The sequence below is a fragment of the Carassius carassius genome, chromosome 1 (genome assembly GCF_963082965.1).
Source record: "Carassius carassius chromosome 1, fCarCar2.1, whole genome shotgun sequence".
Lineage (NCBI taxonomy): Eukaryota > Metazoa > Chordata > Actinopteri > Cypriniformes > Cyprinidae > Carassius > Carassius carassius.
This window is the reverse complement of record NC_081755.1, coordinates 27,569,457-27,596,733: the sequence shown is the minus strand read 5'-3', so window position 1 is coordinate 27,596,733 and position 27,277 is coordinate 27,569,457. Positions and strand designations below refer to the sequence as shown.

At 38.9% G+C, this 27,277-nt stretch overlaps 5 protein-coding genes across 25 annotated transcripts in view; 4 read left to right on the top strand and 1 right to left on the bottom strand.

The window, feature by feature from the left end:
* Positions 1 to 3,461: 3,461 nt before the first annotated feature.
* On the top strand, positions 3,462 to 8,927 carry LOC132143779 (V-type proton ATPase 16 kDa proteolipid subunit c-like). The gene is made up of 3 exons (XM_059554304.1): positions 3,462 to 3,709; positions 6,963 to 7,146; positions 7,783 to 8,927. The coding sequence occupies exons 1-3, from the start codon at positions 3,637 to 3,639 to the stop codon at positions 7,988 to 7,990; spliced, it is 465 nt and encodes a 154-aa protein (XP_059410287.1). The 5' UTR covers positions 3,462 to 3,636; the 3' UTR covers positions 7,991 to 8,927.
* Positions 8,928 to 10,329: 1,402 nt separating this feature from the next.
* Positions 10,330 to 15,488, top strand: spsb3a (splA/ryanodine receptor domain and SOCS box containing 3a). Of its 2 annotated transcripts, none has more exons than XM_059554293.1 (7): positions 10,330 to 10,493; positions 11,718 to 11,773; positions 12,877 to 13,054; positions 13,136 to 13,323; positions 13,742 to 13,844; positions 13,955 to 14,080; positions 15,055 to 15,488. In XM_059554293.1, exons 2-7 carry the CDS (start codon positions 11,768 to 11,770, stop codon positions 15,408 to 15,410), a joined length of 957 nt encoding a protein of 318 aa, XP_059410276.1. In that variant the 5' UTR covers positions 10,330 to 10,493; positions 11,718 to 11,767; the 3' UTR covers positions 15,411 to 15,488. The 2 variants fall into 2 exon arrangements, with proteins under 2 accessions (XP_059410276.1, XP_059410267.1); XM_059554284.1 differs by having other exon boundaries at positions 11,718 to 11,864.
* Positions 15,489 to 17,993: 2,505 nt separating this feature from the next.
* Positions 17,994 to 19,970, top strand: mrps34 (mitochondrial ribosomal protein S34). The gene is made up of 3 exons (XM_059554271.1): positions 17,994 to 18,352; positions 18,524 to 18,566; positions 19,288 to 19,970. Exons 1-3 carry the CDS (start codon positions 17,996 to 17,998, stop codon positions 19,587 to 19,589), a joined length of 702 nt encoding a protein of 233 aa, XP_059410254.1. The 5' UTR covers positions 17,994 to 17,995; the 3' UTR covers positions 19,590 to 19,970.
* Positions 19,971 to 21,311: 1,341 nt separating this feature from the next.
* Positions 21,312 to 25,683, top strand: LOC132115734 (nucleoside diphosphate kinase 3-like). The gene is made up of 5 exons (XM_059524177.1): positions 21,312 to 21,440; positions 23,160 to 23,290; positions 23,376 to 23,477; positions 23,600 to 23,712; positions 25,005 to 25,683. The coding sequence occupies exons 1-5, from the start codon at positions 21,389 to 21,391 to the stop codon at positions 25,120 to 25,122; spliced, it is 516 nt and encodes a 171-aa protein (XP_059380160.1). The 5' UTR covers positions 21,312 to 21,388; the 3' UTR covers positions 25,123 to 25,683.
* A 461-nt stretch (positions 25,684 to 26,144) lies between these two features.
* The window catches only part of LOC132143657 (C-Jun-amino-terminal kinase-interacting protein 3-like), a 37,294-nt gene continuing 36,161 nt past the window's right edge, over positions 26,145 to 27,277 (bottom strand). For 19 of the 20 annotated variants that reach the window (XM_059554235.1, XM_059554243.1, XM_059554209.1 and 16 more), the window contains one exon: positions 26,145 to 27,103. In XM_059554235.1, coding sequence (XP_059410218.1) covers positions 26,982 to 27,103 — 122 coding nt within the window. In that variant the 3' untranslated portion in view covers positions 26,145 to 26,981. Of the gene's footprint in view, positions 27,160 to 27,277 lie in introns of all 20 variants that reach the window. The other variant, XM_059554186.1, reaches the window with a different exon arrangement.

The following is a 27,277-nucleotide window of genomic DNA, read 5'->3' as shown; positions in this document are numbered from 1 at the left end:
CACACACACACACACACACACACACACAATCCAGAACAACTAAGAAACTTTAATATTACACTTGTCTGGATACGCCTGTGGCCGAGAGTGAGCAACATAAAGTCACTTCCCCTCTGGAGTCTCCAGCTCCAAGTCATGAGACTAAGCACATGACAATGTACAGCTAATACAACCTCCACATGCAATGTTAAAATAACGTTTCTTCAGCATTTCATTGATAGTTCAATGCTTCACTAAACATTTTTTCCAGTTTTATTAATGGAGGTGTACAAATAGCTGTAGTAAATGCACTGAGAAAACTGGTCTACTGGATTTTGAGTTTTTTTGCAGTAGGGGTTCAATCTTCAACTGGCTGGCAGGAGCCGCCACTGGCATGTCACGTGACCTGTCAGTGGGTGGCTGGCAGCTGCCAGTCTGATGCTGGCATGTCACGTGACCTGTCAGTGGCTGGCTAGTTGTCTGCCAGTCTGCCTTTGGCAAGTTTTAGAAACCATTGATTTTTGGCTGTTTTTGTGTTTTGTGTTCCACCCTCTCTAGCTCATTTATTATGCATCTGTTGATATGTTTTTGTTCTTTTGCATGATTGGTGTTTTAGACAATTTATCCCAATTGAAACAGTAAAATGGCCGTGATCAGACTGTCAGCTTAATGACGCTTTGCTGGACGGTCTATTCAGTCAGCCGCGGCTGAACTGCGGTTATAACGCGTTGCCTTACACTCTCGCTGCAATGAAATACACTGTTTTCTTATTATGAATGTAATCTCAGGCATCTCTTCTTTAGTATGATTGGTGTTTTGGGGACGATTATCCCGATTAAAACAGTAAAATGGCCGTGATCAGACTGTCAGCTTACTGACGCTTTGCTGGACGGTCTATCCAGTCGAGTCGTTGCCCGACTCTCTCGCTGCAAGGAAATTCACTAGTTGAGTTGCAGCTAGCGTTGCATTTGGAGGAAAAGACTGGACGATAGAGATGGATAATCTTTAGCCGTTCTTGGCATATTTATTTTTCTAGCTGCCGACACATCAGTCTCACGGTCGGACAGCTAGCCTTCAGTGTTATTATTTTTTCTCTATTGCCTACGGCAACTCAACTGAGACAAACTTAATGACGCAAATGGGTCCTCTAATAGCTGACACTTTAGTGCCCTCCTGTGGCATAAACATATACAGCATTACATACAACATTAGACATTCTCTGATACAACTGAGGACATAATGAACATATTTTAACAACACGGTTTTCTTTTTATGAATGTAATCTCATGCATCTGTTATTTAGTATGATTGATGTTTTGGGGACGGTTATCCCAATTAAACCAGTTAATGGCCGTGATCAGACTGTCAGCTTACTGACGCTTTGCTTCTCGGGTGGGTATGGCTATTAAAACAGTCAGATCCCGGCACACACGTCATGTAACGTTACAAACAAGTTTATCTAAATATTTAGTTCAATTAATTAGTTAAAAATATATGTAGTTCGCAATATTAGTATATCATATAATTAGTGAAATTGTTTAGCCATTAGGGAACAATAGAGAAAGATTCACGTTATGCCTACTGTGAATAGATGTATAGCCTATAGCCTACGTCCAGCAAAGCGTCAGTAAGCTGACAGTCTGATCACGGCCATTTTACTGGTTTAATCGGGATAATCGTCCCCAAAACACAAATCATACTAAAGAAGAGATGCCTGAGATTACATTCATAATAAGAAAACAGTGTATTTCATTGCAGCGAGAGTGTCAGGCAACGCGTTATAACCGCAGTTCAGTCGCGGCTGACTGAATAGACCGTCCAGCAAAGCGTCAGTAAGCTGACAGTCTGATCACGGCCATTTTACTGGATTATTTGGGATAATAGTCCCCCAAAAAACAATCATACTAAAGAAGAAATGCCTGAGATTACATTCATAATAAGAAAACAGTGTATTTCATTGCAGCGAGAGTGTCAGGCAACGCGTTATGACCGCAGTTCAGTCGCGGCTGACTGAATAGACCGTCCAGCAAAGCGTCAGTAAACTGACAGTCTGATCACGGCCATTTTACTGGATTATTTGGGATAATAGTCCCCCAAAAAACAATCATACTAAAGAAGAGATGCCTGAGATTACATTCATAATATGAAAACAGTGTATTTCATTGCAGCGAGAGTGTCAGGCAACGCGTTATGACCGCAGTTCAGCCGCGGCTGACTGAATAGACCGTCCAGCAAAGCGTCAGTAAGCTGACAGTCTGATCACGGCCATTTTACTGTTTTAATCGGGATAATCGTCCCCAAAACACCAATCATACTAAAGAAGAGATGCCTGAGATTACATTCATAATAAGAAAACAGTGTATTTCATTGCAGCGAGAGTGTAAGGCAACGCGTTATAACCGCAGTTCAGCCGCGGCTGACTGAATAGACCGTCCAGCAAAGCGTCATTAAGCTGACAGTCTGATCACGGCCATTTTACTGTTTCAATTGGGATAAATTGTCTAAAACACCAATCATGCAAAAGAACAAAAACATATCAACAGATGCATAATAAATGAGCTAGAGAGGGTGGAACACAAAACACAAAAACAGCCAAAAATCAATGGTTTCTAAAACTTGCCAAAGGCAGACTGGCAGACAACTAGCCAGCCACTGACAGGTCACGTGACATGCCAGCATCAGACTGGCAGCTGCCAGCCACCCACTGACAGGTCACGTGACATGCCAGTGGCGGCTCCTGCCAGCCAGTTGAAGATTGAACCCCGACTCTTTTTTTGTTAAATATTATAGCCTATTTATGTGTATATATGTGTGTTTTAGTGAAGTGAAGTGACATTCAGCCAAGTATGGTGACCCATACTCAGAATTTGTGCTCTGCATTTAACCCATCCGAAATGCACACACACAGAGCAGTGAACACACACACACTGTGAGCACACACCCGGAGCAGTGGGCAGCCATTTATGCTGCGGCGCCCGGGGAGCAGTTGGGGGTTCGATGCCTTGCTCAAGGGCACCTAAGTCGTGGTATTGAAGGTGGAGAGAGATTATCCTGCACTTTCTCAACCTTATTCGCAAAATGGGTACTTCCATAAGATATTTAAATGTATCCATATAATATGTGGCTAACATCTGTCGGTTTTTAAAGAATGAGACAAGTTCAACCAGATAAACAATTGGTTTTCAAGTCTATATATTGCTATGATCGGTGAACGCATTCAAATATCGTAGTGGAAGCCTGCAAAAGAACATACCAAATCACCAATAAAACAGGGGTGTTGTTCAAGCGACACAACCACCCAATGCCCACACAAAACTAATAACGTGTATTCAATTCTACTAAAACGTCGAAAATCCTCTCTGAGGTCCCGTGACAGTCAGTCATTGCAAAATCAAAGAAAGAAATACGTTGCGTATTCATAAGTCATCGCTGGAGAAGCGGAAATGCACCCTGCACTTATGGTTGATCATGTGACTCTCGCCATTTCGCCATTTTCTTCCTCTCCGCCGGCGATCAAGCTCCTGTCGGATCCGTGACAGTCTCTTGCGCTCCTACAAGACCTGTCAGCCCAGACCAGAGCTTCTCTAGAGCCCAAGCCTCCCAGACTGAAACCTCCCTCTCTGTCTTTAGTTGTAGGTGTCTGAACGCGCAAGAAGAATGTCCTCCCAGAGCCCCGAGTACGCTCCCTTCTTCGCAGTGATGGGTGCCTCGGCAGCAATGGTGTTCAGTGGTAAGAGACGCGTCGTTTTAACCTAAACTGAAGTGTCCGTCACTTTGAGTGCTTTATTAGGTGTATAGGCCTGGTCAACGCGACGCGATGCTCGCTGAGCCGTGTACCTGTAGTAGGAGAAGGGATCCTATGGTTTCCATCACGGCACATGACGTCCCGGTTGACGTAATGTCTATTAATTATTTCGTTTCATTATTGCCTTCATCGCTTCGGCTCACTGAACCCTGCGTGGATGCTAAACTCAAGCCGCTGTCGTGTCGGATGAGCCGAAGCTCTTGTTGGAATATTTGCGCAAGCACGTCATTTATAGAATGTCCTCTGCGGCTGGAAGAACGTCGGATTGTTCTTATTTATTTTTGTTCTTTATCTTCGTATGATCGCACATCTTACGTGTGTTGGTCTAGACTGTAACTGTAGGGTCGCCTGACCGATTAAATGCCATTGATTTACTTCAGCTCCAGACGAATTGCGTTACTTAATTAACATAAACCGGTTTGCGCTTATCTGCTGCGACAGCCCATCTTTTAAAACAGAGGAAAAACGGCCTTGTCAGTTTAACTGGTTATCACAGGGACACACGTATTGTCTGTAACGTTACTCAAACGACAGCCATTGCTCTTGCCATTTAATAGAGTTTAAAGTGCCGTGTCAGCGCGTCGTGCCTCAGTCCAGGACACATCCTGATAGATTTGACGCAACTCCTCGCTCGCTTCCTACAAACGAAAGGGACTCGCTTCTGTAGTCATGTGACGGACGGAGGACGAAAGCAGTCGGAGACTGTGTGAATGCTTTGCTGACCTTGTCTTTGAAGTCTTTAAAGCAAGACAGCACAGATGAATAGGGTCATAATCAGAAAGAGCGTTATTGGCGAGTGTGTTAACGCACAAACAAGGAATTTTCTCTTAGTGTCAGGAGCTTCAGGAACAGAGAGTGCAGACATGCATGCGATAGAAACACTTAGAATAAAGAGAAGGTACCATCAATTATACATAACAATATCGAGAAAATAAATGTGAGAGGCAGAATTGTGAATGTGCATATGTGTTATTAACAGATGTGCAGTCCTGAGTTGTGTTATGTTTTGTTCAGGTGAGATATGACCTGTGGAAAAACTGAGGTTGTGTCTGACTGTCCTGGTGGTCTGTGCTCTGTAGCGCAGGGAGGGTGCTGAGGGGTCCAGAGTGGTTTTACCTGCCCTTTTCCTCACTCTGGAGATTTAAAGATCTTGGAGGTTGCAGGGGGGGGGGGGGGGGGGGGGGGCAGTAATCCTCTGAACAGTCCTGACTGTCCGATGTAGTCTTCTGATGTCTGATTTAGTAGCCGAGCCAAATCAAACTGTTATAGATGAACACAGGACATACTCCGAGTAGATATGTGTGAGCAGCTCCGCACACAAAAGGAGACAGCATTAAAATGCTTTAACTTGATCTTAAAGCAGACATTAGGTTTTCTTAAATGTTGTAGCTATTTATTATCTAATTAAAGGGACAGTTCACCAAAAACGAACTTAAAAAAAAAAGACTCCTGTTCCAAACCCTTTTGAGTTTTTCTTTCTCTTTCTTTCTTTTGAGCACAAAACCACAGTTGACGGTAGCCATCGACTTCCGTAGTAGGTAAAAAGTACTGTGGAAGTAAAGTCAGTGGTTTGATTGGCTGGATTTGAAAACATTCCCTGAACATCAGATAAAAGCAGAAGCAAACTTATTGAAGGTTTATACAGTAGGTATTTTGATTATCTCATTTCAGAAAACACAGTCAACATTCAGGAAAAGAAAATTAGGAACAGATGTATATAAATGATGTGAATGACCTTAAACACTAGGGCTAGGCTTTGACAGATTTCACTGATTCAATTTGATACTCATTCACAAGCTTGCGATTCGATTACCGTATTTTCCGCACTATAAGGCGCACCGGATTATAAGGCGCACCTTCAATGAATGGCCTATTTTAGAATAGTTTTCATATATAGGGCGCACCGGATTATAAAGCGCATAGAATAGAAGATACTGCAGTCAAACGTTTGACTGGGTTTGCGTTATGCATCAACTAGATGGAGCTGTGCTAAAGGGAATGTCAACAAAACCTTGATCCATATATAAAGCGCTCCAGATTATAAGGCGCACTGTTAGGGCTGTGCAAAAAATCGAATGCGATTTTCATGCGCATCTCATCAGTAAAGGCGCTCCTGTAATTAGAAGTATATCTCCAGCACGTGCGTTCGGATCAGGGCTGCCAGGTTTTCACAACAAATCCTGCCCAGTTGCTTCTCAAAACTAGTCCAAAACGAGTCCAATCGCGCTTCCAGGAGGTTCCCAGATAAAAATTGCTTCCCGGGGTTATAATATACGTTTTTTAGCAGGGTTGCCTTAGTAAAATTCGCATTTTAGGTGCTAAATATCACGTTATTTGTATTGCGGTCGCTTCGACCTGCGGACATGAAAAACAACCACAGACTTGGCAACACCGGTTGGCATTTACTACACCGAGCCGTAATTCACTGACAATCTACACAAAATCGATTTTAAAATCGCGGGCGATTCTTTGTCGATTTTGAAAACGATTTTGTGTTAGTTGTTGGTAGACTACGGCTCTGTGTAGTAACTGCCGCTCCATCTGAACCAGTGTTGCCAAGTCTGCGATTGTTTTTCATGTCCGCGGTTTGAAGCAACCCCAATACAAATAACGTGATATTTAGCCCCTAAAATGCGAATTTTACCAGGGCAACCCTTCCAGAAAAATGTATATTTTAACCCCGGGAAGCAATTTTTATCGGGGAACCTCCTGGAATCGCGATTGGGCTAGTTTTGGACTAGGTTTAAGAAGCAACTGGGCAGGATTTGTTGTGAAAACCTGGCAACCCTGATCTGAACGCACGTGCTGGAGATATACTTCTAATTACAGGAGCGTCTTCACTGATGAGATGTGCAAGGAAATCGCATTCGATTTTTTGCACAGCCCCTACGCACTGTCGTTTTTTGAGAAAATTAAAGGCTTTTAAGTGCGCCTTATAGTGCAGAAAATACGGTAATGATTCAATTCAGTATCTGTTATTTTGGAAAGTATTCCTGGAAGTGTTGGTTTGTGTTTGGGGGGTTGGTTTATAAGACATGTGTTAGTGGTGTTCATTAGTTGGGTATTTGTTTAAACCTACAACATGTGCCTTGGCCTGTATTCATTCAACTTTAACCCATTTTAAGTGCTTGTTCTCGCTCTCGGTGTGTTTGTTAATAGCCATTTCCTTTCTGTTTAGCATTGGGTGCTGCATATGGGACGGCCAAGAGTGGCACAGGCATTGCTGCCATGTCGGTGATGCGGCCGGAGCTGATCATGAAGTCCATCATTCCCGTGGTCATGGCGGGTATCATCGCCATCTACGGCCTGGTGGTGGCTGTACTTATTGCCAACAACATGTCTGCCGATATCACACTCTTCAAGTGAGTCATGCTCTTTGCTGGTGTCTTGTCTGCTTAGGACTTTCCTGGAAGTCACTCTCAGCATCCTCATAAAATAAATAAATAAATAGCACACATTTTATTGGTGGCTGAGAAATTTTGTTTCAACAGCTGACTATATTATCTGTTTGATATGATGCGACTAATCTAGATCTAACCCTATTTGGTTAAAATAGAAGAATCTTAATGATTCTATTTTATTGACTTAAATTTAAAGATTTAACACTATATAAAAAATGATAGATAGTAAGAGTATATAAACAATTAAAGAGACTTTTTACTTTACCTGTATGAATTAGGTATTATTTTATGGTATTTATTAATATGTACTCCATTATAATTACGAAATCCAATTTTTGTATGTAGATTGATATTTTTTATAACTACTATATATATATATATATATATATATATATGCACACAACTTTATATGAGAATATATACTGTTACTGTATCTGTACATGAAGGTTTAACCATATTGTTCTTTTTGTAAATTATTGTTACTTATTACTTTATGAAATTATTAATTATGTTTACCTCAATCGTTGTCTATTGTCTTCACAATGTAACCAGTGCTGTAACAGAAAATATGTAACTCTGTGCATGTCCTGTGTTTAGGAGTTTCTTGCACCTGGGTGCCGGGCTGAGCGTGGGTCTGAGTGGTCTCGCAGCTGGCTTCGCCATCGGTATCGTGGGAGATGCAGGAGTTAGGGGCACAGCCCAGCAGCCTCGCCTGTTCGTGGGGATGATCCTCATCCTCATTTTCGCAGAGGTTCTGGGGCTCTACGGCCTTATTGTCGCTCTTATCCTGTCCACCAAGGGTTAATCGCTCTTATCATCTCTTACATATGAACCACCATACACACACACACACACACACACACACAAGCAAGCACCAACACAAACACAAACATCTTCCTAATGATACACACTGAGTAACTTCACCACCCGAAACGATGAGAGGAATTTTTGTGTGCATGCGTGTATCGTGAGTGTGCTGTTTGCAAGTGAATGTGTGATTGATCTTCCTCTCTGTGTATAGTAGCCTGCTGTGCGTTCCCCTGTAAATGCGCTGTGTAGCTATTGCTCTCGTCCCGTGTGTGTGTTTAAATAGACGCCCTCTTTCTCCTATGCTACACTTGTTTGTCATCCTTCTTTTATTTTGTCACAATTTTATTCACATTCAAAAGAACAAATCAGCCATCATTTAGTTTACTCACTTTTGGGACCATTCAAATCTAAATGTTGAGGTTGAATGCTGATGCTGAGGACCTAAGTGTAAAAAAAAAAAAGAAAAAAAGATGGAATTATTACTGTTTGTTTTTGTTTCTGTTGATTATTTATGAAGATTTTGAGATGTTCATTAAACCGTTAAATGGATCAAAGTCTTTATTGAAATCATGTTTATCTAAGTACATAGGTGTGTGTGTGTGTATGAGAAATATATATATATATACATATAAATCTGTATAGGTAGGTGAATTGCACTGTGGGAAATTTGTGGAGTTTCTTTTGTAATCACTGATTACCATTGAGACCGTTGTCTTAATCAAGGTATTAATGTGCAAGTTTACTAAGTGTGTGAAATGAATGGATGCACACGTGTGCCTGTGAGCGAGTGTGTGTATGTGTGTTTTAACTCTTAACATGACATTCTTCAGACGTGTAGCGTTTTACCTGTAGTTGATACTGTTTCTGGCTCCATTCAAGGGTGAACACCAGCGCAGCTTGTCCAGTTTCCGAATAAAACTTCCTCAACCTAATTTCAGTTTCCTTTTTATTCAAACACACACGTGATGTGTTAATGGAAATATACTGCAGATGGTCAAAGTGCAAGCCCATCTTTGGTCTGTAACATGTTGTGTCCTTCAATTTAAGGTGCACAAATTACAGCCTATTATGATTTCCAAGTATGCAAATTAATTTATCACTGATGAACATGAAAGATTGGTATCTGAGGAGTGTCTCAAAATATATTCAGAAACCCCAACCAAACATTTAATAATCAAGATGCTTTCACATCACAGAGAGTCGAATAGACTCCAACATGAGGGATTAATCCACAGGATACCATCTGGTTGTCTGAATCACTGCATTGCAGCCTCAACCAAACTTCATGGCGCTCCGCGTTGCTGCAGTCACCCCTCCACAGGTGGAAGGGGGCGCTATAGAGCAGCACTCCTTCATTACCCAGACCTCTTACTGGAAGACCAGAAACTAATACAAAGTGACTGTGCTAGCTAAATTACAGTTAGTTTATTATATCACATCAGCAATAGAATAGACAGTTTATCTCATTTTTTGTACAAATTAAAATTCTGGATTTGATTATAACAGCAACATGTATTAGCCTACTGTGATTATGAGTGAGGGTCACAAAGATAATTATATTTTGCTTAAAAATATAATCTATATAAGTTTTTTTTTTTCACAGTAACATTATTTAAATGAAAATTAAGCAAAAAAAGTTTCATAATGGGCCTGGAATTTTAACTTTAGATTTTTACATTATTTATTTTATATAATGTCCATACTTTGTTTTCTTTAAGCAGACATTATTAATGCTTTTTTTATTACAATAATTAAAATTTACTTATCTTTTAGAAAATTATGTTATATAGAAATAATATAACCAAAAAGTCTAGAAGCTTAATTGTCCTAGGTTTTATTTTTCATAGAACACAACAGCAACAACAACAATTATTATTATTATTATGAATCCTTTTGAATGGAAGCTAAATCCAAACAGCCAGGACACATGTAATCCGTAAACAAAACACATACCTTAATCAAGATTTATGAACAAAATCTAACTTTTGTAGGTATGAACAAAGCTGAAACAGTAGATAACAGAATTGTTCTAAAGCGTAGCTGAATGTCTGAAATAATCTGTTAAACTGTTCGGTTAAAGAACACAGCAAATATCTGTTTATCTTACTGATACAGCCCAAAAGTAATCTAGTTAATTAATAATGACAGTTTAACATATGCATCTCGATGTGCTGTCGCTACACTTGTCTGCATGGCGCTTAGCCTTCAGTCTTGGGACGAGTTTGACATTTAAGTGACAGCTGAAACGCCTATAGTAACGCAAGCTATAAAATAAACCCCGCCTACTTGGAATTTTTGACCAATGGAGTTTGAACAGAGGAGGCGGGGCTTGTTAAAGCATTGTTTACGTCTGTCGTGAAAGTAGGTCACAGGAAAGTGTGACAGTTAGCTGGTGGACAGACCCCGATTGCTTTTACAGATACGTACATTACAGTGTCATTCTAAAACCTTCAGGTATACGAGACTCCAGCGCTCGCAGTGGTGCCCCTGAAAGACAGGTAGTTTGCTTGTGGTTATCCGAGTGAATGCAGCAGGCGGGATGTAACGTTAGCGCCTGCTAAGTCCGCGAGCCTCCGTTAGCGCCAAGATCATGTATATATAACGAAGCGTCTTACAATTATTATAATATGGGCTGGGATAATAGTGAAATCCTAATAGTATTCGATAGTATTAGCATGATTGCAGGCGATCTGTTCTTCTGTAAGCGAATTAGCCTTCATCTCCACAGACTTGAGAGGTGCCTGGATGTCGCTGACCACCTTCTGCGAGGCCTAGCAGAGAAAACATCTTATGCATTTCCCGGAATCTATATTTAGGAGCTACAGTATACCGACATGTCAGCTAGCTCTCAAATGACTGCCTATGCGTACTGAATTGACTCAATGCATACATCACTGGAAATTAAACCGAGCGTGTTGCCAGCTAGTGTTTACATCTTGCGCGCTAAACACACTATACGGTGGAAGTTTAGCTTCACGAGCGCACAACGGGGTTGCAATGAAAGGCACAATCTGTTTGTCACTTTATTAATTATTTGAAGATTTAATGTGGAACACGTGGTAAGGATATAAAAATACGTTTCTGGCTACTTACAAACTAATATTTTGGTACACTTGTGTTTTTAACACGTGATTTTTATGGTGATTACTGGAAGATCTCTGAAGTCACAGTTATCATTTGTGTTACTGGACCACAAAACCAGTCATCATTTATACATCATCATAAATAAGCTTTCCATTGATGTATGGTTTTTTAGTATAGGACAATATTTGGCCGAGATACAAGTATTTGAAAATCTGAGGGTACAAAGAAAAATCTTAAGTATTGAAAAAAATCGCCTTTAATATTTTGCATATTACTAATCGAAAATTACGTTTTTTATATATAAAGTAGGAAATGTACAATATATCTTCATGAAACATAATCTTTACTTAATAAACTAGTGATTATTGGCATAAAAGAAAAATCATAAATTTAGACCCATACAATGTATTTTTGGCTATTGCTACAAATATACTTGTGCTACTTATGACTGGTTTTGTTGTCCAGGGTCACATATGTCTGTCATATTTCTGTTAAGCTGCTTTGACACATTGTGTATTGTGAAAACGCTGTTGAAATGAATTCGACTTAACAGAGTGTTTACTGTGTGTTTCCAGTAGGACTGTCTGTTCTCTCTGTTTCGCTCTGTAACAATCATCTGTTCTTTCTGTGATTGACAGGTTCAGAGGCTCCTGGTTGGCATGTCGAGGCGGAGCAGAAACAGCAGGGCATGGAGGTACGTATGGAGTGGAATCCGACGGGATGCAGATGCAAGAGCGCTGGTGCTTGCCTCCGAGAATGAGGAGTGGGGTTATGATCGCCAGCAGGTGGGTGTGGTGGATGTGGAAAGGCCTGTAGACGTGGCAGCAATCAAAGGAATAATTCACACAAATTTACAGTAATAGATTTTCTGAAAATGTACTCCCCCTCCGGCCATCCAAGATGTGGATGAGTTTGATTCTTCATCAGAACAGATTTGGAGAAATTTAGCTTTGCAGCACTTGCTCACCAATGGATCCTCTGCAGTGAATGGGTGCCGTCAGAATGAGAGTCCAAACATTTGATAAAAACATGACATGAATCCGCACCACTCACAGTCTTGTGAAGTGAAAAGCTGAGTGTTTTTAGGAATTATTAAGGACTTTTTAATGCTTCCTGTACAGTTCTCTCTCCACCTTCAATACCACGACTGAGGTGCCCTTGAGCAAGGCATCGAACCCCCAACTGCTCCCCGGGCGCCGCAGCATAAATGGCTGCCCACTGCTCCGGGTGTGTGCTCACAGTGTGTGTGTGTTCACTGCTCTGTGTGTGTGCATTTCGGATGGGTTAAATGCAGAGCACAAATTCTGAGTATGGGTCACCATACTTGGCTGAATGTCACTTCACTTTTCCTCCAGTGAAAATATCCATCCCCTGTTGTCCTCACACATGAAAGTCCACTGACATATTTGTTTAGAACTGTTCTGGACTGTTTTCTCTTGTAAACGGTGCTTGATCTGTACATATTTCTTTACTGATTCAGTTAAGATGGTTTTTTAACTGGAGAAAGCAATATTATGGATAGATTTTTTTGTTAATTATGATGTTTTTATCAGCTGTTTGGACTCTCGTTCTGATGCCACTCCTTCATATCAAAACATGCAATGTAATGCTAGATATCTCCAAATCTGTTTGGATAAAGAAAATAACTTATCTACATTTTAGTTGATCTATTCCTTTAATTTTTTGTTTGAAAAGGCTGAACATCATAGGAGCCATTTTTGTTCAAAAAAGCATTAATGACAGACCAGAAGGACCTCAGCTATATCAGATCTGAATTTGCACGTATGTGTCTTGCAGTACAGTGACTCTGATTCTGAAGCTGAGTATCCAGCCATAGTTCCGGCGGTTCCGAGCGCAGTGCCTGTAACCGGAGAGTCATACTGCAGCTGTGATTCACAGATGGAGCTCAGCTGTAACCCACGGCTCCGGGGTTACACACACCTGCGAGACTGCCACTGTGGAGAAGACGACCAAGGTGGTGCCACATGCAGCACTGATACATTAGTTTTACCTTGATCATGCTTGTTCTCTTATTGGCTGTTTACTTGTTTGTCAGATTTTGATTGGGTGTGGGATGAGGGCAGCCGGTCGTCTGCCACGCTGCTGAGCTGTGAGAACAGGAAAGTGAGCTTCCACTCGGAGTATAGCTGTGGAACAGCAGCCATTCGCGGCTCCAAAGAGCTCTCAGAGGGACAGCACTTCTGGGAGATTAAAATGACTTCCCCAGTCTACGGCACAGACATGGTGAGGAACTAAAGTGCAGATGTGTGTCTACATGCATGTTTAGTGTGGTAGTGATATTCGGTATGGTTTTTGTGAATAGGGGACAGTTAGCTTATTTAGGGCATTTTGTATAAAAAGGGCTGATATTAAACTTTAGCAGCATAGCTGATTCAGCAGACTGAAGCATAACTGTCAGCATACAGCTAATAAGGATGAGAGCTGCTGAATCAGTTGAGATTTCCAAGATGTGAGTCGCATTGCATGAGGATGTACACAGCAGTTCAAAAGCAGCACTGAACTGTTTTCAACACTGATAATCAGAAATGTTTCTTGAGCACCAAATCAGCATATTAGAAGGACTTCTGAAGGATCATGCGACACTGAAGACTGTGAAGATGTTTAAACTTAACGGTGGAATTCTCTGTGTGTGTTCATGTAGATGGTTGGTATTGGCACATCAGAAGTCAATCTGGACAAATATAGACACACATTCTGCAGCCTGCTGGGTAAAGATGAAGATAGCTGGGGTCTGTCATATACAGGTAAAACAGGTTCGGTTCGCAAACACATAGTCGTGTTCACAAGCAGCTAAACTTTACAGAAAGCATGGTGTGAAAGGAATTGTTTTTAATGTAATGTGTGTTTTTCTCAGGTCTGTTGCATCATAACGGTGATAAAGTGAGCTTTTCGTCACGTTTCGGACAGGGTTCCATTATTGGTGTTCACTTGGACACTTGGCACGGCACCCTCACCTTCTACAAAAACCGCAAGTGCATCGGTAAGATGACATACAGTACTCCTTTCAGCTGCAATCTTATCTTTGTTGTTTTTTAAAATATAATACACAGTTTTAAGTGTCCATTTCTCTCTAGGAATTGAAAGATAATATGAACGGTTATGTTTTTGTAAAAGGAATGTTTTTGAGATTTCTCTCAGCAAAAAATGTCAGAGCTGATTTTAGTAACAAGCCAAACATGTTTTTGACATGTATAACAATTTAATAATTGACATTAACAGGCCGTTTTATATTATTTTTCTTATTATTTTGTGTTTGTGTGTGTGTGTGTGTGTGTGTGTCTGTGTGTGTGTGTGTGTGTGTGTGTGTGTGTGTGTGTGTGTCTGTGTGTGTGTGTGTGTGTGTGTGTGTGTGTGTGTGTGTGTGTCTGTGTGTGTGTGTGTGTGTGTGTGTGTGTGTGTATACAGTAGAAGTGGAAAGTCAAAAGCTGAAGTCAAAAGTTTACATACACCTTGCAGAATCTGCTAAATGTTAATTATTGTACCAAAATAAGAGGGATCATACAAAATGCACGCTTTAAGAGCTGTTTTTTGAGAGCTTATTTTTCTTAAATATCATATATTTCTGAACAAATCCAATCGCTTAATGTAAGCGTGCATAATATATATTTTTGGTTACAACTATGAATTATCATGCATGTTTACAGTTATTTCACTTATTTATTTTGATATTTGTCAGTTATCTTGTAGCTTAGTTAGATTGTGCTTTGTGCCCCTAAATACATAAGAAACATCCTATCCATGTCTGGTGAACGTTTATACAAGGCTATAACTAGTAGTTGTTCAAACAACCCACGTACTAGTCCTGTGTAAAAATCTGTAATTGGACTTCCTAGTTTTTAAAAAACAGACACCAAAGAACAAACACACAGCTGGAGACGGAGAAGGTTTATCACAGTTTAATAACATTTAACACTGATTTGATAACATTTATCCTGTCTGTTGTGTGTGTGGCAGGTGTAGCAGCTACAGAGATGAAGAACAAGCAAGTTTTTCCGATGGCGTGTTCCACCGCGGCCAAAAGCAGCATGAAGGTGATTCGCTCGGTCTCCGCTCCCACCTCTCTACAGTACCTGTGCTGCTCACGACTCCGCAAGCTGCTCCCGTCTGGAGTCGATGCCCTCCGAGTCCTGCCCCTGCCGCCTGGCCTCAGACACCTTCTTCACTCCAAACTGGGATGGGTGCTAAGCCTGGATCATATGCTCACGCACTCGAACACACACACCCCACCAGGACCCTCCTCGGGCAGTGACTCTGAGGGCTGCTCCTCAGACCCCGAGGCCTGTCAGCGGAAACGTTGCCGCTGGACCTGAAGCTCCGTGTGCACGTCCATTACGCATACATCAGAAAATGTCTCAACAAATTAAAATAAAAAAGAACCAACATATAAACACTGGACGTGTGCTGTCAATCACAGCGGTGGATAACAGGGCTGGCTGAGTATCTTCAAGGTCAGTCAAGCCTGATTTACTAGTTGCATCGCTGGTAAATATTCATTTTCCAAGGCTTTAAAAGTAGTTTGCTCCATCAGGTGACATTTGGATATATATTACAGTATTCATAGTCAGTTTTTATGATGACATGAGCTCCCAGTGGAATGAGGACCATCAGCTCTTCAGACAAAAGCAAGATATGAACCTCATGAACCTGTTCTGATCTGGGGAACAATATCTAAAGCACAGACAAACACTCACACTGTTTGCATTCACACAATAAACCCAAACGATTCACCTTGAGTCAACTGTACATTTCTCCATTACTGCCGCCGCGTGGGGGCAGAAAAAGTTACCTGACCTCCTCTGAAGTAATGGATATTCATGTTTCTCGATTACAGACCAGTCAGATATCTCAGCACTGCAGAGTGTCAAGGTCTGTTCTCTCTGTATGATTGAACGATCATTCTGTTTTTACTTTATTCTTATTTTATCAAACAACTTGGACTTAACAAAACAACAGTGACGTCATGATGAATATCGTCTGCATAAATGTGTTTGAAATACCATTATGTTGAAATGGTGAGGAAAATGCCTGTGTATTTTGACAGTTCTTGTCTCTAGGAATTACCTTGGGCCCTAGTTGTGTTTATGTGTGTCTGAACAGTATTTCCGTAGAAAGTCTGTTTCTCTGGAAATACTTGGATGCATTGGTCGAACTGACTGATGCTTAGTGGAGGTTGATTCATGTTCAATCTGTGCAACATCTCTACGTGAGGTTCATATTGAATTCATATGGGGTTTATATTGCAGATTTTGTAATTCATTGTTTTAAAAAAGCAAGTAATGATTTTGTTATGCATAAAGCACTTTTTGCGCTTGTTGTATGTATGTAGAGATATATACAGGTCCCTATGCTGTGTTCTAGGCGTATTCACTCTCTGTCTTCTCTCTTCCTTCTCGCTTCTACACCATACATAAAGCATGGCCTTTTATATGAGTCAAGAATAAAAAAAATATGGAAAATTATATATGCATTAAAAACGGGGCTCAATATGTGTTTGTCTGTTGTTCTTTTTGAGATCTTAATAAATGTTTAAAAAAAAATCATACAGTTGCTCTTAATACGCAAAGGTAAAATACATTTTCCCACATATAACATCTTTTGGATGATGAATTTCTAATTTTGTGCAGACTATTTCTGACAGATTATTGCATAATGAAGTTTGTAGCTGGACGGTTTATTAAAACAAGTGGAAGACGTCTGAGATATTCCTTCAAAAGCAACGTTAGATAGTAACGTTAGCACTTGTGAGGTTCTGTTCTTGTGAAGTGCTCGTGCTAAGCGGAACCATACACACGCGGGTTGCGCGCGGACCGGTTTCACTGACGAACAGCAGAAGGCGTGACGGTTTTGTGGAGGTCAAGCCAAACAGACAGGTAAGATGACTGTCATTGACAGAAATATGGTGTGAAATGCACGCTTGTTTTTGTTTATTTCATTTACTATTCTTCTGCCGACTTTGGCTGAAGTGGTTTGTGTCCATGTGTGTAATATAATCAAATACCCTGTGATTCATCGGGCTGTAACACGTGGGCAAGACTGTGCAGCTGATTGTTTAGCTGCTCCGTTTAATTTAGAGACTGGTCAGATGTCTATATGTGATATATTTGCGTTTATATAAGCATACGTCCAAAATATCGTCAAGATGAGCACATAACGCTGCGTGTTTTATACGTATTAGGTAAATGTTTTCAGCTATAGCTGTCAATGCATGCGTTTTATACGTTTAGTCTGGTTTTTTTTAATATCATAAATATAACCCATGTCGTAATGTTTTTATTTAAAAGTAGACTTATAATTAACGTTACTGATCAGTCAAATCCAGATGAGATTTGAGGTCTTTAGGTGCTTTTGTGCAAAATACATGTCCATGTAACAATGTATCATGCTCTTAATCATATTCTTCATATAATAATAGACTTAAGCAATAATTTAAGACTCCCCCCCCCCCCCCCCCCCCAGTTTATTATAATTCTTTGCGAGTTCCCAGGTATTTATATGCAGTGTAATCCTAAAGTCTAGTAGTAATTATTTCATTTGGAATTTGCATTTTTACATTTTATTTTATTTCAAATTGTATTATCATCAGCATAACAATTTGAGTGAAAATATTAGCTGAAAACATTCTATGAATTTCATAATGTTTTTGATAGTTTATTTCCAAACCTGTATGAATTTATTTCTTCTGTTGAACACAAAATAAGATATCTCGAAGAACGTGGGTAATTAAACAGTTGCTGGTAGCCACTGACTTCACCAGTACGTTTTAAAAAAACAAAGCTCATTGGTCGCCGTCAACTGTTTACAAGGTTTGTAATGCTGTGAAGGTGAGCGTATGATGATGGGAGATTGACAGCAGCTCTGAAGCTGGATAAATTCCATAATTTGTTTGTGAAACTTAATGTCCATATTTTATTTTTTTATTGGTCATCCAGGCAGCATGGTAAAGAAAAAGCGTCTGAGGCTCATAGCCGAGATGGCTCGGAAGATCCGGGCCTACCGGGAGCTGAAGAATCGACCCCAGGACTCTCAGCGCTATGCGTTAGACTACGACACCATGACACGACCCTTCACTGGCAAAAAGCTGCCAGTGCTGGCTTGGAAAGATGTGCGTCAAGAAACACGCCTCTTTACGTTACTGGCTGGCATGCGCATGTTTGGTGTGGGTCGAATCTTTACACGCAAGTCATGGCTGGACGAGCATACAGAACCATGCTACTGGAAAATAACAAAAGTCAAGGTGGATTATACAGCAGAGGTATGTTCTGCCTGTGTTTGTGTGTTTTTTTGTGTCTTCTGCATTGTCAGTCTAGCTGTGATTATATAAACCCGTGCAACAACAACATAAATAATTGTGCAATGATTGTTTACAATAATGATTGTTTGAGTGTGTGTGTGTGAATTCAAACACCGATGTTTTCTTCTTTAGAACATGGACCATGGGAAAGCATGGGGCGTTCTAACATTTAAAGGTAAAAAAAAAAAAAAGCTAATCCACAAACATAAATAATGCCACTTATTTAAAAAAAAATCTCTTTCCTCTTTTGTTCTGCCGAATTACTTGTACACTAGCTATGTAGTATTGTGGTGTTTTGGCACTGCTATATACAGATTTTTTTTAAGAAATCTTAATTAATCGAGAATGCATTAAATCGATAAAAAGTGACAGACTATTATAATGTTATAAAAGGGTTTGATTTCACATAAATTTTATTCTTTTGAACTTTTTATTCATCATCAGTGTCCTGAATTCTATTTTAGTTTAATCAAGGATTCTACAAAAATATTAAGCAGCACAACTGTTTTTAGCAATAATAATAAGAAGAAATGTTTCTTGACCACCAAATCATCACATTAGAGTGATTTCTGAAGGATCATGTGACACTGAAGACTGGTGCAATGACTGCTCAAAATTCAGCTTTGCTGTCACAGGAATAAATTACAGTAAACAATTATTACTGTTTTAATGTATTCTTGATCAAATAAATGCAGCTTTGGTAAAAAGGACCCCACCCCATTTATTTTTAAATAAGCAAAAAATGTAACGACCACAGACTTAAACCAATGTAATCTTGAACAGTAATGAATGAATGACAAGATTTTATATTTTCAGTAAAATTATACAAAGTAAACAAATATAGCAAGTAAATACAGCAACCTCACGGTGACACTTTGTGTGGATGTGTGTTTCAGGTAAAGAGGAGCCTGCAGAGCGTGAGGTGGATAAGGTGATGTACCATGACTGGCGACTGGTGCCCAAACATGAAGAAGAGGTCTTCAAAAGCTGTGAACCCGTCCCTGAGCCTCCTGTGCGTTACATGAGATACCCGCCTCTCCTGCGTGCCATGATCCTGTCCCAGCAGGCCAAGCAGCTGGGTGTGGATGCCAGCACTATCCCAGAGCCCACTCTCCCATTGATACGGGATGCCCTGCTCAGTCATGAGTACTTCAGGAGTCAGGATGAGAAGAAGAAACAGGAGGGTACACCTGTCTGATGCTCCAGTCCTCTTCAGAGGGGTTAAGGTCATAGCGAGGAGATCTGAGTCATGTTGCAGTGGTCTTCTTGATAGGAACTGCTTCTTTTGTTCCTACTTTTATAGTCACTGCTGGCTGGTTAAAGACTAGTTTGTGTTTTACCGCTGTATTTTGGTAAAACAAAATATAACCTTACATTTACATATTTCTTCCTGGGATCATGTGGCTTATGATAGGAGATCTGTTCGGAAATATGACCAAACCCAAAAGGATAATCCTCTGTGGAAAGACTTTTTTTTTTTGGAAAGTTAATATCTGTGTGATATTCTTTACAGTATGTGAGCTAAATATGAAGTTCTATGCATTATTTTCAGATAGAGAATAAAAATGGGTCAAGTGAATTTGGTCTAAATTTGAAAATGAGTTGTCTTGCAATTATGCCTAATGTCAAATTTAATTTCTAAAAATAATCTCAGTCATTAAAATTAAAGGAACATCAAAATTTAGAATAATTGGGTAAAAATGGTTTTTAACAACGTGTTTTTAACCTTTACCATGCATACTTAAACCAGTCATGTTTCCCATATATATATATATATATATACATACATACATACATACAGTATATGGGCCACTCTACAGAATTGGTGCAAACTGCTGTCCCAAACCAAAAAACCCTTTTTAAAATCATTTAAGTATTCTAATATTAGATGTTTATTGTGATCCTTCTATTAGCTATTGAAATCTACAATATGAATAATTTTTTGTATTATTCTCCATTGTTGTTCTTTTAAAAAGTAAAGTTCATTACTGCACTCAACTTTAGTCTTGGGTGTGTAGATCAATCAGCACATCATATTCTGGCAAGGGATCAGCACTCGCTTAATCTTCTTAATCACCTTCAATTGATTTTAATTTTGAAACCGAGCACACAACAAACGTTTCGACAGCAAGCCTTCTTCAGTGAATCATACAGTAACAATTCCTACAAAAGTTCTTGAATAAAAGAAATGAAGTCCAAAGATCACCGGGTGAAAATTCATATAACAGATGTTACTGGTCACAAACTTAATTGCTATTTCAGGACAAACGATCAAAAGAAAATTTCGAAACACTCAACACAGAAAAATAATATAACAATACAGGCACAAGAGGAAAGCATACAACACAAATAATCCATCAAAAATAATCCATCAGGAATAAAAAATAAAAGAAATCTACATCAAACTATCAACAAAAACTAAGTGGGGATGGGCCGATGCATTAAAAAGTAAAGTTAAAAAAATATTTTATGTTTTCTTTGTAAATTATTAAACTTAATGTAAAAAAATTTAAAATTATTAGTAGAGTTAAGCATTTTTTTTGGTATTTTAGTATGTTTTATTAGTCGTCCTATATGAGGTCAAATTCTGTACTGTGATGCGGTCGCTACCAAAACAAAAACACTACTGAAATGTGCTCTCGCTATCAAAAACATACTGAATTATCAGCTAAGATGTTTTTGTTTCAGTGTATATTCAAACTAATGAATCCTTAACTTTTCAATCAGTATGATCGACTTTTTGCCTATCACAAAGAAGAAAACAACAAATCTCATATATTACACATGAAATATATGTACAAAAATGTTATTGATTCACTTCTGAATAAAATAATCTAGATGTAAGCCATTTTTATTCTCTTCTTTCAAGATGTTGCCTAATTAATGCTGACATGCAAAAATGAGCCGTGCACGCGCATGTCACATAGCGACACTCCTCAGCGCGCGTGCGCGTCTCTCGCTCCAGAAACTCTTTAGAAGCAGCCGACGTCTTGGACTATGACGATGATCATACTTTGCTTAACGATATTTGCGAATGTTTTCAAGGCTGGTAAGTAGCCGTTCTTATGCTGCTGATTCTTTTTTAAGTGATGCAGCGATTCGAGCAGTCCTCATGTCTGCGTCTCGTTTTACTTCATCTCGTGAGTTTTAGAGATAAAGCATACGAAGTTACCGCAACATATGCATTACAATGCAAGCTTTTCGCTTAACACCTGCGGCCCATTCACGTCATTCATCTCCCTAAGGAGGTTACCACCTTAAACCTTCCCAGACTTAAACATTCATAACCTAAAATAAATGAGAAAACATGTAATAACACCACATTCTATAAATAAAACGCATTCTCGCAGACTCTGCTCTTAGCTTGATCGTATTAATAATGGCGTTTGCGTTGCTCTGATTGGTTCTTGAGTGTCTGCCTGCGCAGTGCTCGCATGTGATTGGTCAGATGGGGTTCTGTTCCGCGCGAGACTGCTGCACACATAATAACACAGAAGATCTCGCGGATTTATCCAGCATCATTGAATCAGGTATGCAGAAGAGCACCTGCTATTACAAAGACTCCTCCAGCCATTTCAGTGCACACGATATTGCATTGACCTCGAATAGAACAAGATCGAGATGGTGTTATATTGACTACTTTTGTATGGCTTTTTATAAAATTGTTATCATATTTATCTTTATTTAAATATAAATAATATATTTGATTAAGAACTTGCGTTCTGATTGCGTCAGTTATTTGTGCGACTTACAGACATGTGGCGAGCAGCAGCACTAAGAGGTTTATTGCTTTGGTATTAATAGGGCATCTGCTGTTTTCAAATAATGTGTAGATTTATTTTAACTTTTTTTATATACCATATTAAAATATATCTGTTAGACTTTGTATTGGGGATTATGTACAATCAGTCAAAATAAACCTTGTAACACTGAATGAGTTTTAATCAAATGGTTTCACTAAAGTATCTCCCTTATTACTCAGATACTTGTATTTGACATTGAACCACAAAACCCGTCATAAGTAGCTGGGGCATGTTTTTAGCATTAGCCAACAATACATTGCATGTGTCAAAATTATAGATTTTTCTTTTATGCCAAAAATCATTAAGGTAAAGATGTTCCATGAAGATATTTTGTAAATTTCCTACTGTAAATATATCAAAACATAATTTTTGATCAGTAATATGCATTGCTAAGAAATCATTCGGACAATTTTAAAAGCGATTTTCTCAATATTTAGATTTTTTGCCCCCTCAGATTTCATATTTTCAAATAGTTGTATCTCGGCCAAATATTGTCAACATTTGAAGTGGATTTTCAAATCTTTAAAAAAACTTTCATTAAAGTTGTCCTAAAACCAAAACATCCTATTCTTACCTTAGGACAACTTTGATTAACTTTTTTAATCCACTTTAAATATATATATATATATATATATATATATATATATATATATATATATATATATATATATATATATATATATATATATATAGTTATGAAACTGTCATTAATAATAAATATAAATGCCTCGACTGACCAGTCAGCATGAAATGTGTAATAAATCTGAACACCATCCATAATAAATTTTACAAATCAAATCTGTTTTTAAGTGAAATGTGTAATAATTTAGAATACCACACGTAATAACTTGTACCAATCAGATCTGTTTTTTATTTCTGTGTAATAAAGTTCTTCTGTACACAAACAAGCACTGGCTTTGAGAGTCAAGAGAACAAGAGTTTAATCTCAAAGACAATGATTTCAGGATGGACCGGCACAAACGAGCGCACGTTCATCGCAGTGAAGCCAGACGGAGTCCAGCGCAGGCTGGTCGGTGAAATCATCCACCGCTTTGAGCGCAAGGGTTTCAAACTGGTCGGCATGAAGCTCCTGCAGGTGAGAGCACCACCGCAGCATCCTTCATACAACAGTTACTTGGAGAATATATCATCTGCATGACTGTATTCATTCACGCCTGTAGGCATCAGAGGAGCAGCTCAGACAGCACTACAGAGATCTGAGGGAGAAGCCTTTCTACAGCGGCTTGGTCAAATACACGAGCTCTGGGCCCATTGTTGCCATGGTTGGGAGCACAGAGCCTCCAAAAAATATGAGTTCTGCATTCATGCTGCTATGATTTTACCATCTTAAGACTTCTAATGGTATGTCACACTTATGTGTGTCTCTCTGTATGTTTTTATCAAGGTATGGCAAGGGCTGGATGTGGTCAAGACTGCCAGAAAGATGCTTGGAGAGACAAACCCAGCAGACTCTCTCCCAGGCACTATCAGAGGAGACTATTGTGTTGAAGTGGGCAGGTTAGTTTGTGTGTTTTAAACAGTAGATAGATAGATAGATAGATAGATAGATAGATGGGTAGAAAAGTTAAAGAAAATACTGTTTCAGTCTTTCTGCTTTACAATTTTTGTTAAATTCAATGCCTGATGTAATTATTTGTGAAATTATTAGCACTAGTAAGTTGTTTCAAAGTAAATATATATTCAAGGTATTAGTGTTGTCACGGTACCAAAATGTCCACGGTTCTCGGTACTAATCTCGGTACCAAAGCAAAACACAAAAATATGCTAATTAAAAAAACAAAAAACTTTTTTTATCACTAAGAATAAAATCAATGCCATTCCTTATACTTATTTACAATTGTGTTTAATGTTTTTCTACAAGTAATATAATTATGAAAAACAGTACACAAGTTTCACCCAAATTTAATTTGTCTTTTAATTTATGACATTTAAACAGATTTTATTTTTTGGTAAATAAAGGGGATTTGCTATTAAAATTAAAACATGGAAGAAATATTGTGTGATTTATTTCTTTAAAAAATAAAGTTTTATAAATTTTTTCTACAGTAGTAGCAGTATCACATACATTCTACTAAATAATAGTAATATTTTGGGCACAATGCCTTTATGTAAAAATGAACTTATTTTGACGGGTTGGCGTGAATACCTTTAAATTGACACTGGTTTTACTCAAATGAAACGGTAAAATGCTTGTGAAGTGACTCAGAACAGTTCTGGTGATGTAGTTTATGTATTTATGTCCTCCTTGAGACGGCAGATGCTGAAATTATTGCAAGCGTCATGCGCTTCAGTCTATGTAGTAAACAAACCATTCATTCATTCACACAGAGACGCGCAGAACATGCAGGATTCATATTTCAACCAACTTTTGCGGCTTAACATTTACAGATACTGGTCCATGCGGAGATTTGATTTGATTAATTTATGCTAACTTTGACAAATTCCATGACTGTCCATATTAAAATGTAAGTTTCATTTTGATGACTGGATTTTGAGATTCCGTCCACGTTTTCTGCTTCGCGGAAATCATAGCGCTGTAGGCTATGCGTCAAGAACCGGGTTGACCGGGTCCTCGCTCGGTACCACTGGTACTTAAAGAAACCTGGTATAGTGACACTTTCATTTTTTCTTTAGTACCACCTTGGTACTGAAGTACCGGGTCTTTTGATTACACTACAAGGTGTATAGATTTAAAGTATTATTCATTGATACGACTGTGTTGCATGAATTTATCTATAACTATTTACATGAATGCGTGTTAAAAAAATTTTTTTGTGTGTGTTGTGCAGGAATGTGATTCACGGCAGTGATTCAGTTGAAAGTGCTCAGAGAGAGATCTCACTGTGGTTCAAGCATCATGAGTTGTTCTGCTGGGAAGAGTGTAATGAGCACTGGATCTATGCTTGAAACAGTCATATAACACTCACAGTCTTCATTACATACAGCTTCTGCAGCTTCATACGCTCCTTACAGAGTAAACTCTGCCCAAGCCATAAAGTGACCAAGGAAATTTAAAAAGAAAAGCTAGCTAGGTATGTTGACAGAGTAACCTGCAATTGTTTGGATTGCCTGAAATCCAGTTATTGGTCAAGCTATCTTGAATGTAATGGTTTTCTTACGGCTTTCTTTGCAAATGTTTAATCTTCACAGATATTCACTTCATTACTAATCTTTAGTAGGTTGGTAAGTCATGCACTACTCAAAGATGTTTTATTTGAGGTGTTGAAAGATGTTGTTTACATTTTTTACCTCCAACTTTTAATGTGGAAATGCTTCTTGTCATCTCGATGCACTCTGTAAAATACTTGTATTAATCATGACTCAAAAGGGAAGCAATAATGAATGATAAAGAGCCATGTTCTGAAAAATACTGACTTGAATATCCCTGAAATGCTTTCTTACTCTAGTGGTTGGAAGTCAGTTGACCAAAGGGCGCCTTACTTTACAAATAAATTATTGCTTTGTTCATTTGTATTTGTATGTATTTATTTTGTGTAAACTATACAAAAGTTTGGGTTTTCTAAGATGTTTAAATGTTTGAAAAAAATTTCAAAGCTGAAATCAGCAGACATAATCCTTTAGAAAATATTATAATATGTAGATTTAATCTGAAATTCATATATATATATATATTATATATATATATAATATTTTTTGGTAAATAGAGAGTTCAAAAGAAGGGTTTATTTAAAATAGAAATCTTTTGTAAGATTACCAATGTATTTTAGTTTAGTTCAATATTGATCAATGCATCTTTGAATAAAGATATTATTTTCCTTAAAAAATAAATAAATAAAAATAATGGTAGTGTATTTTTCACTAAAATATTTTTAAAACGTGTATCAAGTATTGCTCTAACCTACTAATTGAAAGAGAATACTATGCAGACTTGACAGCATTTCAACAAATGATGGCACTGAAGGCAGAAGTATTCAGCACATAAACATGTTTATTTCTTAATACTTAACCACACAGAGAACACAGAGTGATGATTTACATACAATGCGACTGGGACGTCCATCTCTTCCAAACCTCGTCCAATCGAAGGCTTCGGTTATCCTCATTCTTAATCCCAAAAGGGAAGTTAGCAGAGCTAAGTCAGCACACATCTCACTGAGAATGGAAAATGGATAGCTGCAAATGGTTGAAGGGATTTTGAGCTGTTTTGGTAAATAGCATTAGGACAGGTTTGGGTTGTGCTAGATCCTGATAAATCCACAGATATTCACTATTATCACTCTTATTACTCTCTCTGCAGGCCATGCTGCGTTCCAGTATTTACATATTGAGGTCTCATTTGCATTTTCCCTCTTGTATTCCATTACACATCTAGAAAAATGATTTCTCTCATCTCGAGTTCATGGCAAAATCCTGTCGTTCAGTGAGCTGTGTGCTGACGGACTGTAAATATAAACGTCAGGGTATTTGGCAAAAACTGGGTAGTTCTTTCAGGTACTTGTTTAAGCGGTTTATTTTTCATCTGAAATTGCAATTCAGTCATAAGATGCAGGAAGTTCTTGAACTGTGTGTGTTTTTTGTTGAGAAGGGAAAGTTACAAGGTGGATCGAAGGATCGTACAGGTCGTTATAATTGAGGGTAGGAAAATACAGGCTAACGGGGTGAATAGAAGACTTTAAAGGGGTAGTTACAAGGCCGTGGTAGTTACATAGCTTAGGTACAGTATTCAGAGCATAGTTACAGAAAGGATTCATACTTCATCTTTGGGGCGGACTGAAAGGGGGGCAGGCAGGAGGGGTCTGTTCATGTCACTCCGGACAATAAGACACCTGCCACACGATGATATGACTCCTCTCTGCTTTAGATGACGCTGGCTTCATCTGAGGAGCTTCACCATCTACTTCCTCTGTCTCCTCATCTTCACCGTCACCTGAGAAAGAGAATGAGGAAATGCTATTAATGGCTATCTATGACCAAACAAATACGCTCATTACCTTCAATACCACGACTTAGGTGCCCTTGAGCAAGGCATCGAACCCCCAACTGCTCCCCGGGCGCCGCAGCATAAATGGCTGCCCACTGCTCCGGGTGTGTGCTCACAGTG